The sequence below is a fragment of the Hyperolius riggenbachi genome, chromosome 4 (genome assembly GCF_040937935.1).
Source record: "Hyperolius riggenbachi isolate aHypRig1 chromosome 4, aHypRig1.pri, whole genome shotgun sequence".
Taxonomy (NCBI): domain Eukaryota; kingdom Metazoa; phylum Chordata; class Amphibia; order Anura; family Hyperoliidae; genus Hyperolius; species Hyperolius riggenbachi.
This window is the reverse complement of record NC_090649.1, coordinates 225,180,855-225,198,151: the sequence shown is the minus strand read 5'-3', so window position 1 is coordinate 225,198,151 and position 17,297 is coordinate 225,180,855. Positions and strand designations below refer to the sequence as shown.

Below are 17,297 nucleotides of genomic sequence, written 5' to 3'. Positions count from 1 at the left end.
CAAAATCGCCCCTGGATGCCGAGAATTACAGGAAAGCCTGTTGTACTCTAAGGCTGTCATCACCTTTCTTACGTTAGATACTGCTGCCCTGCCTTGAACAAAACCAACTTGGGATGGCTCAATCAAATTTGGTAATAGAATTGCCAGACGATCAGCTAATATTTTGGACATCAATTTGATGTCGCAGTTTAATAAAGAAATAGGCCTGAATGACCCTGGATCGAGTGTGTCTTTGTCTTTTTTCGGAATTAGTTTTATATATGCTTCATAACCTGTTTGAGGAAAGATTATTTTGTCAAAAACATAGTTATAAAGTTTTGCCAGGCATGGGGATATGTGTTTTTTCAATCCCTTGTAAAATTCCATGGTAAAGCCGTCCGGGCCAGGGGCCTTGCCATTTGGACCATCCTTCAGCAATGTGAGAACTTCATTTTCCATTATTGGGGCATTAAGGAATTGAATGTCTTCTTCCGACAGCTTAGGTATTTGTATTTTGCTCAGAAATTCATTTCCCTTAGTCATATCTTGGGGGGAGCTACTATATAGGTTTTGGTAATAATCTTGAGAAATCTTAATAATTTTTTTTGAGTCAGTCTGAACCATTCCTTTTGCATCCCTTAAGTGGGTTATGTGTTGAGTACGTCTTTTGCCCTTAGCAATGTTGGCCAGTAATTTTCCGGATTTGTTCCCGAATTTAAAGAAGGTCCAGTCAGAGCGAGATCTCCACAGCATGGCATATCTGTCGTAGCAGAGGTCCAAGGGTAATGGTTTTAATAAAACATTTGAATCATGTTAACTATGAAACAGACCCTGTTTTACACATGCAGGTTTGCATTCCTGCTTTGTAGTTCTCGTATAAAATCATCCCCTTCTAGTAACACTGTAACATTGGAGATTGCAAGTTTGTGCAAACACTCATTCAAACCTTGGTTACAGATGTTAAGATTGCAATGTATCACATTTAAACAGTAATTGTTTATTGTGGCTATTATCAACCAGCTCTGCCCCTTGATTTATATGAAGTCCAGGACGTCAGATTTGAAGAAAAAGGACATTTGTACACATTTACAACGAATACAATTGTAGAAAAATAAATTGCACAGAAAACAAGGAATGCTTTCTCCAAACTTTTACATTTATGCTCCCATTGGGATTTAGACACCATTATTGATTATGAAGTGGTTTAGGACCAGAGATGGATTAACATATATTGGGGCCCTAGGCAAGGTAGCAGACTTGGGCCCCCTTGTGTCCTTTTTGGTAATCTGAAGTGAAGAGAGGTCCAAGAAGGTGGCAGTTGGCTAACTAATAAGCCTTCTTTAGGCTCTATTACTGTTGACTGACAATGTTAGAACGTGCAGCTTTATACATCTGAACATTTGATCTGAAAGAGGTACATTTTTTTTTTCAAATATACATAATTGTCATTCCGATGTATTAATTACAACAGGACATCAAAAAGGTTCTTGTGAGAATGGTTGCTAATCTCTCTAGTTGTGAGGTATTTATGACAAATAGATAATACCCTTTGCTTACTTAACCCTTTCATACTTAGGATTCAGTCCAACATGGAGAGATGCTAAGTTACAGTTCACAAAATAACTTAGAGACAGACTTATTCTATGCTATAAATAAATGTGTCAATTAAATACCATCAACATCATGCCAGCATACAAAATTGCCATCCTTGTTGAAAACCTCCATCTATAGTTTTGAACCAATGTTCAGAGGCGCTGGATAATTTTCAAACCTACATATTGCCTGATGAAGCAGGCTTTAACCTGCGAAACGCATTGCATCTATTGGGGTACCAAATAAAGTATTTATTTATTTATGCCATACAGTTGCCTGGTCTGCTTTTTGGAGGTAAGTCCAACACTACCTCCAAGCATATTTTAAAAGTTTTAATAATTGTTTTTATCCTGCTGGCACCTCTGTTTACCCACACGTTCATAAAGCGTCCACCCTTGGTGGAAGAGGGGCCCACCCCTATCTTTCTTCCTGTCTACAGAGAGCGACATTTTAGCCCTGAGTGAGGACAGGCCTAATCTCCTCACCTGCATTTACAGTGGTTACCTTAGCGGTTACCCGTGTTTGTGAGTATAATTGTCTCACTTTTTCATTTTACCAAGTTACCCTCCGCATACTACACTTTATTGGGCTCTCGGTGTCTCTTTTGTCTCTTTTGTATGTCTGCTATTAGTCTCTGTGTCTTAGTGACTTGCATCTGAATGAAAACTAATAATATTTTCAAAAACTTTTTCATGTACCTGCTTCAGATGGTCAAATGTATTTAACTACTTTCACCTTTTGGACATTGCTATTACGTCCAACAGGCCACCGCTCGTTAGCCCGGAGATCAATGAATGGGAACACAGTTCCCATTCATTGATCTAAGTCCCTGTTAGAAAGACCAATGGCTTCTTTTAGAAGCTGTGATCTTTCTAAAGAAAAAAACGTTTTCCCGTCCTCCCTTCACCTTCTGTAAGCGAGAGAGCTCACTTACAGGACTAAAAATTTTTTTGTTTACTGTGAATATCTTGTGGTCAAATAGTAAAACTACATCCACATACATTTTTTTAAATAAATACAATTTATTATATTTAAAATTAACTGTTTACCCCCCCCCCCCCCCCCCCACACACACACACACACACACTTCAAAAAATACCCAAATAAATGTTTTAATAAAAAAAAAAGATTAAAATAAAAGAAAACACAAAAAAAACAAAACATAAATAGTTACCTAAGGGTCTAAACTTTTTTTAATATGCAAGTGAAGAGAGAATATTACTATATTTTTTTTAAATTATAAGCTTGTAAATAGTGATGGATGCAAAACTGTAAAAATGCACCTTTATTTCCAAATAAAATATTGGCGCCATACATTGTGATAGGGACATAATTTAAATTGTGTAATAACCAGGACAAATGGGCAAATAAAAGATGTGGGTTTTAATTGTGGTAGCATGTATTTTAAAGCTATAATGGCCTAAACTGGGAAAGAATGATTTTTGTTTCCATTTTTTTTCTTAATATTCTCATTAAAATGCATGTAGAAAAAAATAATTCTTAGCAAAAAGTACCACCCAAAGAAAGCTTAATTAGTGGCGGAAAAAACAAGATATAGATAAATTAATTGTGATAAGTAGTGATAAAGTTATTAGCGAATGAATGGGAGTTGAAAATTGCTCAGATGCAGAGGGTAAAAAGCGACTGAAGGCTGAAGTGGTTAAGCTGTATTCAAATCTTTTCAGTCAACATGAATAGAATCTGAAAAAGGTTTACTAGCCAAAAATGTTATCATTTATTGGCTAACTTAAAAGAAAAAGAGTAACACATGGATTAAAAACATTTTGCATATTTACTGATGGCTAACATGGTACTGTATAATACTCTACTGTTATTAAAATCTATGAATGTAACTCCTTGAAATGTTCTTACATTAACATGTAATAGTCCGGAGGCATTAGGGAGGTCATCAATAAAGCATTTTCTGGAATTAAAATTCAGCTATTGATTTTGAATGTTTAAATATCTTTGTGGACATCCTCTGATAATATTTGCATGAAAGGAAGAGAATTCAGCTGGCACTACCACTACGATGGAGGATAGTGAGCAAAGCCTAGATTGAGCTCTGGTAAGTGCAGAGCACTCTGCTCTGGGATTGATGAAAGAAAGATCATTCAATGTCCAGTTAGCTACAGAGTCCCAACACTACTGCAGGCTTCAGATAATAAATGTCTTTAATTCATTGCAGATGCAATGTGGCTGGATAGTGTAATGGTTAAGGGCTCTGCCTCTGACACGGGAGACCAGGGTTCAAATCTTGGCTCTGCCTGATCAGTAAGCCAGCACCTATTCATCAGGAGACCTTAGGCAAGTCTCCCTAACACTGCTACTGCCTATAGAGCGCGTCCTAGTGGCTGCAGCTCTGGCGCTTTGAGTCCGCCAGGAGAAAAGCGCAATATAAGTGTTTGTCTTTGTCTTTTTTTTTTTGTCTTTGTCAATGTGAAATTACAGTGGTTGAATGGGAAAGCCTGACAGCCGTTTTGTGCTGTGAGGTGCTTTTTCCATGGCTGTATATATATTTTCAGAAGAATTGCCGTATGGCACCACCCACTGTCTGAATCTCTGGTATGTAGTGACGAGCACAAATTTTGTATAAACGTAATTTTGCATTGTAATTTGAAATTAGGGTGTAAAATCCTAATGCAAAATTTGGGATATAATTGTAATTAATTTCATTTGTATATGTAATCAGGAACCATAATGTAATTTAATGCACTTTTTGCATAATTTCGTGTCGACTTTAGCGTTTAATAGCAAAGTCCTCATTCATGCTATTGTCACAAAAACTCCTATGTATGTTAAGGGGAATAGTGGGAACAGGGCTAAAAAATATTTTTTTCAAAAAGACCTTTATGAATTTTTTTTTGCCGTGTTCCTATCCTTCTCCTTAAATGTTGGTGCTGGCTTGATTTCTACTACAGACTGATTGGTCTGGAGTGCTGCTGGATCCTAGCCAGGCACATTGTTTATCTGCAACAAGAGGTGTACTTCACACTACAGCAGGGGCGCCTCTAGCCATTTTGTCACTCCAGGCGAGAAAACCTGTGGTGCCCCCCCCCCCCCCCCCAAATAAAACTCAGATAATGTGGCACCCATAAGTCAAAAGCAGATAACATGTCCTCCGCAGATCATATGCAGATAACAAGTCCCTCGCAGGTCGCAGGTAAAACGCATACACCATGTCCCCCGCACATCAAACGCAGTTACCATGATCCCCGCACATCAAACGCAGATACCATGTCCCCCTGCAGGTTAAACGCAGTTACCATGTCCCCCTGCAGGTTAAACGCAGTTACCATGATCTCCGCACATCAAATGCAGTTACCATGTCCCCCACACATCAAACGCAGTTACCATGGCCCCCACACATCAAACGCAGTTACCATGTCCCCCGCACATCAAACGTAGATACCATGTCCCCCTGCAGGTCAAACGCAGTTACCATGTCCCCCCGCAGGCCATATGCAGATACCATGTCCCCCCGCAGGTCATACGCAGATACCATGTGCCCCCGCAGGTCAAACGCAGTTACCATGTCCCCCTCACATCAAACGCAGTTACCATGTCCCCCTGCAGGTCAAACGCAGTTACCATGTCCCCCTCACATCAAACGCAGTTACCATGTCCCCCTCACATCAAACGCAGTTACCATGTCCCCCGCACATCAAACGCAGTTACCATGCCCCCCGCACATCAAACGCAGTTACCATGTCCCCCGCACATCAAACGCAGTTACCATTAGAGTTGGGCCGAACCTCCGATTTTAGGTTCGCGAACCCTGTTCGCGAACTTCCGCGAAAGGTTCGGTTCGCGAAAAAGTTTGCGAACCGCCATAGACTTCAATGGGGAGGCGAACTCTCAAAGTTTTAAAAAATTCTATCAACTGGAAAAATGATAGAAAACATGTTTCAAAAGCTCTAATACCTGGAGCCACACCTAATCGAGTGAAATACACATCACTGCTGGAGGACCCGTCCACCCTCCCTCCCTCCTCCCTCCTCCAAGCAAGGTCCTTTATACCATTTGCCTACCTACACTAATTAGTTATGGGACAGCTGCTACACACTCTGCTAGGGAGATTTTAATTCCTCCCTCCTCCCTCCTCCCTTCTACCCTTCTACCCTTCTACCTATTCCCTCCTCCCTTCTACCAGAGGGAGGAGGGTCTCTTCTGCCAGGGAATTATACTATTTTAAAAACCAGTATACATCATACCATAGCTGGTACATCATACCATAGCTGGTACATCATACCATAGCTGGGAATACATACATGAGTATACATCATACCATAGCTGGGAATCAAGCCCAGATCTCACTGTGTGGTGGACACGTAACCCTAAGCACTGTACCACTACAGAAGTAAGTGAAGCTAGCCTAAAATGTAACATTTATGCTCAATGCAATAGAACCATTAGGTTGCTGAGCAACCTAATGGTTCTATTGCATTGAGCATAAATGTTAAATTTTAGGCTAGCTTCACTTACTTCTGTAGTGGTACAGTGCTTAGGGTGACGTGTCCACCACACAGTGAGATCTGGGTTCAATTCCCAGCTATGGTATGATGTATACTCATGTATGTATTCCCAGCTATGGTATGATGTACCAGCTATGGTATGATGTATACTGGTTTTTAAAATAGTATAATTCCCTGGCAGAAGAGACCCTCCTCCCTCTGGTAGGAGGGAGGAGGGAATAGGTAGAAGGGTAGAAGGGGAGGTGGGAGGAGGGAGGTGGGAGGAATTAAAATCTCCCTAGCAGAGTGTGTACCAGCTGTCCCATAATTAATTAGTGTAGGCAGACAACTGAGTCAAATGGTATAAAGGACCTAGCTTGAAGGGAGGGTGGGCGGGTTCTCTAACACTGAAAGCAGTGTGTTTGACAATAACATGTCTGCTGACAGTGAAATGGAGGCTAACAATTTTGCTCAATACAGCATTATGGGGCGAATCGAACTTCCGCAAAAGTTCGCCTGATGCAGGCGAACGCGAACCCCCAAAGTTCGCCTGGAACCGTTCGCAGGCGAACCGTTCGGCCCAACTCTAGTTACCATGTCCTCCGCACATCAAAACGCAGTTACCATGTCCCCCGCACATCAATCGCAGTTACCATGTCCCCCGCACATCAAACCCAGTTACCATGTCCCCCGCACATAGAACGCAGATACCATGTCCCCCTCAGGTCATACGCAAATACCATGTCCCTTGTAGGTCATACGCAGATACCATCTCCCCCGCAGGTCATACGCAGACACCATGTCCCCCGCAGGTCATACGCAGATACCATGTCCCCCGCAGGTCAAACGCAGATACCATGTCCCCCGCAGGTCATACGCAGATAACAAGTCCCCTTCACATCAAACGCAGATAATATGTCCCCCACATGTGAAACACAGACAACATGCCCCAAACAGATCAAGTGCAAATTTTAAATCATTCTTAAACATACGATACTTAATCATCTATGGAATCATGGATCAACTCCAACACAGATCTCATAGTAACTTTACCAACAAATCTAACACTACCTCCCAGCAGAATGACAAGTTGTGGCTGCATCATGAATATTAAGGAGGCTAGGCTAATAACGTTCACAGCAAAAGCAGATAACTGTACCACACATAGAGGAGGAGTAGTAGTAGCAGCAGCAGCAGCACAATAATAACACACTTATAAGAGAGAGCTTCGCCCACCACCTGTTGCTCTGATCCTGCATTTCAGGACGTCACCCCTCTGGCAGCTCTTTGATGAAATCAGCAGTGGGGGCTGGCCAGTGAATGCAGGAAGGAGATAGTGACTGTAGAATATTGGAGGATCTGTGCAGACTCTCTGTCCGGAGCTGTGCATGCCAGCCGCTCACCTTCTGTTCTTCTCGCTCTCCTCTCCCTCCAGCTGCTGTCCATCAGTCCTCCTTGGCAGCACTGCTGCGAAGACAAGTAGTGCCAGGGGGCTCAGCAGGAGGGCACAGTTTCTGTCACACCGGCAATTAGCATCAGGATTCCGGTGGGCGGCGGAGAGTCACGCTTGCGAGGGGGCGGAGCTAGAGGCGGCACCACGCACGAGGTAAACAGAGTACTCATGTGGCTGCTACTATGGAGAGGGGGCCGGCCGGGCTATTAGAGGAGGAGGAAATGGTGGGACTGGGAGGTGGCTAGCGTGCTAGGTCATGCCTATTGGCTGGGGGCATGCATAGAGGCGGCAGCAGCGGCGGAGCACGTGGTTAAAAGTGTAAACAAACCACGGAGGGCTCCAAGTTGTCACAGAAGGTGACTGTAGTAGCGGCGAATTCCCCCCTGCGGCGGCGCTTCCCCTTCCCTTGCCGCTCCAAGCCGTTGCCTAGATTGCCTGCAGCTAGGAGCGCCCCTGCACTACAGCATAGCCTTCTCCTTAAAGGAATCATCAGGGAAAAAAACAAAAATCAGCTTTACTCACCTAGGGCTTTCTCCAGCCCCTTGCAGCCGACTGTCCCACACTGACCGCTCCACTCTCAGCCGTCGCTCCCGGGACGCATGTATGGGTATATGCTATTAACCACTAAATTCAGCACAAATTGACACAAAAATGAAGCAAATTATGAATGGATTACCGTACATAGTTGCATACAAGCCGAATTTTTGACCCCAAAAAAGTGGCCCAAAAGTGGGGGTCTCGGCTTGTATGCGAGTCATCTTCACTCAGGTGCTGCGTCCATGCCCTCCATTGTTACCATGCCCCCTCCTTTGCAACATCATGACTATGACACAGTGATAGTATGATTGCTGACCTGCTGGTGCCTTTGGTGGAGCGGAGAGAGAAGCGGCATCATGGGCAATGCTGACCTGCTGTGGCCTCGGCAGAGCGGAGAGAACAGCGGCGTCATGTGCTATGCCGGGGATCCCCTTGCCTCTCTGTCCACCATCACGTGCACTGCTGGGGATCCCCTTCTGTCCCACACTCTGTGTTTGCATCAGTGCAGGGCATTCCCTTGCTTATTTGTCCTGCTCGCCGTGTCTCAAATCTATGACGCCATCTAGTGGCACCTTAAAAACACAACAGGCAGGACAGAGCAGTGAGGAAATGCCCAGCACTAAAGCGGACACAGTGAGCGAGACAGAAATGCAAAGGGATCCCCGGCAATGCACCTGACAGGGAACAGAGGAGCAAGGGGATCCCTGGCATAGTACATGATTGCGCTGCACTCTCCGCTATAATGAAGCCACCAGCAGATCAGCATTGTCCCTGATGCCCAGGAGTGCACGTTATGCGGAACAGAGAGGCAAACGGATCCCCGGAAAAGCACATGGCGCCACTGCTCTCTCTGCTCTGCAAAAGCCACCAGCAGATCAGCATTATCCCTGATGTCACTGCTTCACTCCACCGAAGCCACCAGAAGATCAGCATTGCATGTGATGCCACTGCTCTCTCCACTCCACCAAAGCCACCAGCAGGTCAGCAGTCATATTATCACTGTGCCTTTCTCATGATGTTCCACAGGAGGGGAGTCCACGGATACAGCTGGGGGCTATAGGGCCACATGTGTCCGTATACTGCTGACATGAAGGGCGGGGAGCTTCCCATACTGGGGGGAACATCTGGCTATGGGAAGGAAAGCTGCCAAACACTGGGGGAACATTTGGCTATTTATATTGGGGAGAGGGATGCCTCACCCTGGGGGCACATATGGCATTTTTATTGTGAAGGGGCTACACTGGGAAGAGGGGGGGCTTATATGCGGGTCAATCAATTTTTCCAGTTTTTGTTTTGTGAAAAGTGGGTACCTCGGCTTATATGCGAGTATATACGGTACACAAAATGAGTTGATTGTCCAAATCGTAATTACATATGGCCATAATTGCAAAAATGTAGGCAAAATTTTGCGTAATGATCAGATTAGGATCAACACTACTGGTTTGCATTACTTGTCTTTAATTCAGACCAGTTGAAGTGTGAAATTACATTTATCTGAATCCTGCAGTATTACTGGACTCTGTTGCTAGCTGGACACTGGATAATATATTTGCATGTCTGCGTGGACAGAGATTTATTTGCCATGGATGTCTAAGGCAGTTGTTGGATCAATGCAGTCACGTAGTAAAGCATGTAGTAATGTGTCCACTTCAGCAGTATTTTTTATGCTACATCGCACATGGAGTATAATTAGTATCAATGGTTTCAATGCTATTTCTTCAATTGATGCAAATGTACACAACAGCTAAATGCACCCCACGTCAATTTTTTTTCTCAAAAAATAGGTGTAGTTGCCAGTGATGCAGTACAGTGTTTTCTTGCTAAATCGTTGCAAGTTCCACTAGGTTTCCAGTTGGTCATTATGCACTGCATACTGTGTCCACCTGGAAAATTTGGCATGAAATTCACTGCTCTATATATAAGTTTCACTACTGATAGGTTAATACGTTATCTGTCATTTAACTGCATTTAAAAAATAAATAAATAAAAACGTTTCCTTTTCGTAACTTCGATTGATTTTTGTCAAAAAAGGTCTTTTTGAAAAATATTTGTTTCCTCTTGGTCCCACTGTTCTCTTTAACATACCGTATATACTCGCATACAAGCCGAATTTTTGACCCCCAAAAAGGGGGTCAAAAGTTGGGGGGTCGGCTTGTATGCGAGTCTTCCCTGGTGGTCTAGTGGTGGGTGGTCGGGTGGTCCGCGCCCCGCGCCCCGCTCCCCCCCCTCCCCGCTCCCCCCGCGGCCGCTGCTGCTATTACCTTGTTAGACAGCGGCCGCTTCCTAATCCGCGTTCCTCTTCTTCCTCAGAGTGCATCACAGCAGCGCACCTGGCGCTGCTGCTGTGACGATGCAGGGGGCAGGAAAGAGCGGTTCCCTTGGTAACGGCGATACAGATCGCCGCTATAGGGAGCCGCGCTCTTTCCTGCCCCCTGCATCGTCACAGCAGCAGCGCCGGGCGCGCTGCTGTGATGCACTCTGAGGAAGAAGAGGAACGCGGATTAGGAAGCGGCCGCTGTCTAACAAGGTAATAGTAGCAGCGGCGGCCGCGGGGGGAGCGGGGGGGAGCACTACCCACCTATGCTGGGCACTATACTGGCTAAACTGGGCACTATACTGGCTAAACTGGGCACTATACTGGCTAAACTGGGCACTTTACTAGCCATACTTGGGTACTATACTAGCTAAACTGGGCACTATACTGGCTAAACTGGGCACTATACTGGCTAAACTGGGCACTATACTGGCTAAACTGGGCACTATACTAGCCATACTTGGGTACTATACTAGCTAAACTGGGCACTATACTGGCTAAACTGGGCACTATACTGGCTAAACTGGGCACTATACTAGCCATACTTGGGTACTATACTAGCTAAACTGGGCACTATACTGGCTAAACTGGGCACTATACTGGCTAAACTGGGCACTTTACTAGCCATACTGGGGCACTATACTAGCTAAACTGGGCACTATACTAGCTAAACTGGGCACTATACTGGCTAAACTGGGCACTATACTGGCTAAACTGGGCACTATACTAGCTAAACTGGGCACTATACTGGCTAAACTGAGGCACTACCTACCCATACTGGGCACTATACTGGCTATACTGGGCACTTTACTAGCTATACTGGGCACTATACTAGCTATACTGGACACTACCTACCTATACTGGGCACTATACTAGCTATATTGGGACACACTGGGGGGCTGCACCAATCCAGCATTTCCTACCCCCGGCTTATATGGGGGTCAATCATTTTTCCCTGTTTTTTCAGGGAAAAGTTGGGGGGTCGGCTTATATGCGGGTCGGCTTATATGCGAGTATATACGGTACACATTTGGTGATTATAGCATGTATGGGGGCTTTGCTATTAACTGATAAAGTCAATTTTGGAAAAATTGTGGTAGAATGCTAGAATGTCCTTTTTTATTGTAATTTTTCCTGTAATGTACTACAGTATAATATTTGTCCTCTTGCATTTAGTTGCCATTTTGTTCCAAACCTACTGCATAATTGCATATCTGTTTACTTTTATATCTGCAGGCCAATGTGCTTTATTTTTGTTACCGTTTTATATTTTTGCATCAACAAATTTGATGTGCTAAGTCAAAAGATAGAGATAGAGAATGCAACAGCATGCACGTTGTAACGTTTTTCAAATAGGGTGACCTGGTTGTGAAAAATCTTTATTCAAAAAAAAAAATGCAACAAGTGTGATATTGACAAGTAAATTGTTTATTTAAAGATGTTGAGATGGAACACTATTTGTAAATTCTTGTTCTACACAGTACCATGTCTGAAGGGCACTGTAAATGCATCTTAACACTTTATACGAGATCAATAAGCAGAAAAAGAGGCTGATACATCATTGTTAAATTTGGCATGTATATTCTATAACACAATAAAAATCATTCATGTAACAAAAAATGATATCTAAAAGCTAAAGGGGTATATTCACTAAACTGCAGTATGCAAACTTACTTGTTATTTATAATGAGTAAAACATAATGCATAGCATATAATAAATGTATTGCATTGTGATCTACTCATTATATGGTAGACTTTACACATGCAGAAAAAAAAATCCTTTGAGTTTGTCTTTACACTGAGATATCAAAAACATACATTCAAATATTTTATTATACAAAACATTTACTAAAACCTAATTTTACAGACCTTAGGCTATTTCTCCACCCTCACATAATGGGCCCGATCCAATTCACTTTTTCACCTACGTTTTCTCCTAAGTGATGATTCACATCTTATCAATAAAATGTCTTTTAACCACTGCACCTCAAAGGGTTTTTCCCCTTAAAAAACCAGAGCAATTTTCACCTGTCAGCCCTCTTTCCATTCATTTACCTATAACTTTATTACTACTTATCACAATGAAACAATCTATACCTTTTTTTTTCACCACCGATTAGGCTTTCTTTGGGGGGTACTTTTTGCTAAGAATTATTTTCTTCTAACTAACGGGAATAATAAGAAAAAAATTTAAAAATGCATTATTTCTCAGTTTTCGGCCATTATAGTTTTAAGATAAAACATACTACCGTAATTAAAATCCACACATTTTATTTGCCCATTTGTCCCGGTTATTGCAACGTTTAAAATTTTTCCTAGTACAACGTATGGCGCCAATATATTATTTGGAAATAAAGGTGCATTTTTTTCAGTTTTGCTTCTATCCCTAATTACAAGCCCATATTTTATAGTAATATAGTAAGTAATTGTAGTATACAGTCTTTATATACATATTAAAGAAAAGTTCAGTCCCTAAGGAAAGTATTTATGTATTTTTTTTATTTGTAATTTTTAATAAAAAAAAAATTAAAAAGAATTTGGTAATTTTAGGGGAGTGTGAGAGGTCAGGGGTTAATTTAAAAAGGAAAAATAGGTAACTAGGGATCATTAACTGAAAAAAGGGGGATGTAATATTACAATTTGGCCACAAGATGTCCTCAGTGGTGACTTCAGCTTACCGTACTATTGGTACGGAAACGGAAGCACTGCGTGGACGAGGTTTATGAATGGCAGAGGCGTCTGAATAGACGGCTGCGGCAATTCACAGGGGGACTTAGATCAATTAATGGAATTTGTGTTCCCATTCATTGATCTAGAGGCTAACGATTGGTAGTATTGAGCAGCGGTAATGAGCTAGGGGGGTCGCGGTGGGAGGGACATAGTAGCTACTCCCATGCACAGAGTTGTGGCATTTTGCAGAAGTGTAGTTACTCCTCCTGGGGGAGGGAAAGTGGTTAAGGAGAAAAATACTCAGAATTATGACAGTACTTTTTTTTTTAACCAACTTTTTGGTACTTTTCCAATTGCAATGGGCTGAAAATGTATTGTAAACAGAAGATGAAAATGATCTCCTAGGAGATAACGCAGGAGAAAAAGTGAATTGGATTGGGCCCAATGTTTTGTTTTAAAGGATGGTGGAAAGTAAAATCACATCCTCTCATATCTTTAATATTTCTTGATGGTGCAATAATTGATTTTGTCATCTTTATTATATTTACAAAAACACTGAAAGCAATACTGGGCATCTGCAGTAAAAATCTCCTGTAGAGAAAAAGCACATATTGACTTCCACATGAAGGCTTCAACTGGTGGCCGGTCCTCCTACTTTATCTTCTGTATTCTTTCCCAGCAGTGCTGAGACAATAAAGATCCTCCAGCCACATCCTCCAAGATAGCTGCCTGATTTCATAACTTCTGGCAACAGGTAATAGATGAAGGTACAGTGCTTCTTGAAAGTTTGTGAACACTATAAATCTTTCTATGTTTTGTTTATTTATGATTCACGTAGCAGTGACATCTTCTTCAGCAGTTCATAGAGCATAGTCCAATCAGAATCTGTCCCTCAAAGGGGCACATAGTCTAATCCTTACCATAGTCATATGTCCATGATAATCTAAGAACAATTTTTTTTGTAGGAAGCCAATGAAGCCACAAGGGGAGAGTGCTATCTCTAACTAACTACGCTACCATGGGCCATATGCAATTCACTTTTTCACCTGTGTTTTCTCCTAGGTGATATTTTTAAACTTGTCAATAAAATGCCTTTTAAGCCCCCAGAAGGCAAGAAAATGATTAAAATAATTTTGATAGTACTTTTTCACCAACTTTTTGGTACTTTTTTAGTTGAAAAGTACTGGAAAGTTATTTAAAATCAAAGATGAAAAATTATCTCCTAGGTGAAAACTCAGGTGAAAAAGAGAATTGCATATGGCCCCATGTCTCTCTCATACATAATCTGATTTTCAAACCTGTCCTAGAAGTAGACATAGAAAACCTAGTTAAGTGAATGAAACAAGTTATTATAATTGGTAGTGTATTTTCTGCAAAAATTATCCAATAGCATATCTGCTGGGAGAAAAATTCAGTCAATCAAGGTCTGGTATTTTCAGTCAATAGGAAAATAGGATGACAATTGGTTATAAATAACAAACCCTCTTTTATTTAGGGAAGGAGACGCCGGTCGTAAAGCCCAATTCTGGAAGTGGATCATGTGTATAGCCATCATACCCTCCCTCCCCCGTCCCCCAGTAAGAGTGGCCGCTATAAAGTTTAATTTCTAGACAGCTTGGGGGGGGGGGGAGATCGGGGGGACTGGCCTCTCTCTCTTTGCATATTAATAGTGGAGCACTTCAACAGAGCACACATACCTGCTCTACTTTCAGGTCGTTCTCTCTCTTCAGCTGTTCAGCATGCAACATGCGTTTCTATGTGGATGTGGGGAGAGAAGCAGGCCCCTTAGTCCCTGGGATTCACTCCAGTCTGGAGGTTATAGTTACTACTGTTGGTGTATTTAGCATCTTCGAATTTGCAACCTTGTCCTAAATCTGAATTTTAGTGCATGCCCACCGTGGAAGGTAGCCTGGCTGTCCCCAGATCCTGTGTCTCTAATACTTTTAGCCATGAACCCTGAATGAGCATGCAGATCAGATGCTTTTAATTAAGTCTGGCTGAATTAAACCTATGCTTGTTTCATGGTTGTGACTCATTGTATTGTTTAAAAGAAAATAAATATGGCACCCTCAATATCCCTCTCACCTCTGGATCAGGTTAAATAATAAAGTGAATATTTTGGAAATAGCCAAGTCAAAGTCCTAATCTTAAGCTACTGTATATACTCATGTAATAGCCAACCCGCATATAAGCCGAGCAACCCACTATTACTAAAACAGGAAAAAAGTGATTGACTCGTGTATATCAGCACTAGTAAAGACAGAAAAAGACACACAGACACAGGGAGCCTGATATGCTGCAATATCACCTGGTAGACTTACTATTGTAGGTGTTCATAGAAATATACTGAAAAGGGAGGGTTGCTTCCAAAGGCAACCACTCGTATGGGCATGTGGGGAAGTACGGTCTCCACTTGACCTTTCAGATCTGGTTTTCGGTCGCGGCTCCAAAAAAAGGAATCGCCCTACAATCCAGGTGTGAGGTGAGTACCCTACTGATGTAGGATCCAGAGATAAAACTGGAACAAGTTTAGGAGGTGCCCAGAAATTATATTACTTAAACAAATTGAAAAATTGAATGGCAGGGAGTTTAGGTAAAAAAAAAGGTTCCTTCCAATACTTTATTTAATCACAGCACTTATGAAAAAAATGACAATTGTTTTAAGTTATATGATTTTTGGGCATCTCCTACACTTGTGTTCCAGTCTTGTTCATGTATAAGCCCCCTCCTGAGTATAGCACCCCACACAGTATGAATAGCCAGATGTGCCCCTTTATAAGGCATCCCCTCCCCAGTATAAATAGCTAAAACAATAGATAAAGCACTGCAAAAGATCAATACCAATTAGTCAAAAATACAGGGATCAGTACAGAGACACTCTTGCATAGATAATTATCTCAGGATACAAAAGTTTCAATCTGTGTACCAGCATCAATATTATAGATAGCTGTGGCTTGCCTACTCTGCTGCTCCCTGAGCACTATCATCAGCACAATGGAGCATGCAATGTGAGGTCCCTGTGACAGGTGCACCACACTAATGTGAACCCCCTGTGCACTGGATCCCATAGCAATATAAAACAGAAGAGTTGCTTTATCAAGGGCCCCTGCTATGTTTGTGCACACTGCAGCAACAGTGTGTGGCCGGCCCAGCACTAGGAGGACTGACCTGAGGTGCAGTGGAGTGGAGAGAGCAACATTGCCACTGGCCCATGTGCTGGATGCTGTCAAAATTCAAAACAGAGGTGCCAATTTCTCAGGGGCTTCCACTGTGCCATGCCATTTTTCCCAATGTGTCAGCTGCAGTGTAGCAGAGTGTAGAGAGCAGTGGTATCAGGGCACTATAATTAGTCAGGTGGGTAATCGGGGGGTGGTATAGTGACTCGCGTATAAGCCAAGGGGGGGGGGGGGGGGCAACATTTGAGCAATTTTTTGTGCTTAAAAATTTTGCTTATATACAGTATAAGCAGTATATACAGTAATAGAAATGGTCTGGTAAGATCTAAAATTTGCAATTCATGTGGAAACCCACCAACAACCAAGAGCTGAAGCTGTGCGTAAGAACTGGCTAAAATTCCACCAAGTCGATGTGAAGAGCTGATCAACAGTTACCACAAATGTTTACTTTAAGGTGTTGCTACTCAAAGTGGTCACAACACTTACTGAGAGCACAATTCACATACTTTTGGCACATGCAGTTATGCTATTGGATAATTACATTTCAATAAATACAGGACCATTTATTTAACATGACTTTGTCAGATTTCTTTTGAAATCGGATTATGTTTTAGTTTGCATTTATCTAAAAGTCTAGGAAATCTTAAGAGGATTGTATATATGTATTATAGGTGTTGCCCCATTATGTGTGGCTGGTGTTGGCTCTGCTCACTTTTTCTAAGCCTAACACACAATGAATTACTCAATGACCTAATTTGTGAGCTTTGCAGTCTTTGGCATCAATAATTTGCATTGAAATGAAACAAATCTGGCTGTGGCTCCACCCCCTTTTCTGAATTCGAACCCCAGTCACCCAATGACCAACTGTACCAGGTTTGAGGCTTGTGCCATTAGCAGTGCAAGACTGGCAGCAATTAAATATTCCCCTTGAAAATGTAAAGGTGAATTTTTATTGGCTTTTGTAGGCCCCACCCACTTTTCTGAATATTAATCCCAGTCAACCAGTGACCAACTGTGCAAAGTTTGAGAACCCTACCATTAACAGTGTAAGAATGGCTGCAGTTTACATTTTCCCAGAGTAATTTGTATTTGTCCCCGCACACTTTTTGGTTATGAGGATA

At 42.3% G+C, this 17,297-nt stretch overlaps 1 protein-coding gene across 1 annotated transcript in view; it reads left to right on the top strand.

Moving 5' to 3' along the window:
* HMGCLL1 (3-hydroxy-3-methylglutaryl-CoA lyase like 1) overlaps positions 1-13,712 on the top strand; it is a 296,565-nt gene extending 282,853 nt beyond the window's left edge. Inside the window, exon 12 of the mRNA XM_068281395.1 lies at positions 13,683-13,712. Within this exon, the coding sequence (XP_068137496.1) occupies positions 13,683-13,688 (6 nt within the window). The 3' untranslated portion in view covers positions 13,689-13,712. The remainder of the gene's footprint in view (positions 1-13,682) is intronic.
* The last annotated feature ends 3,585 nt before the right edge of the window (positions 13,713-17,297 follow it).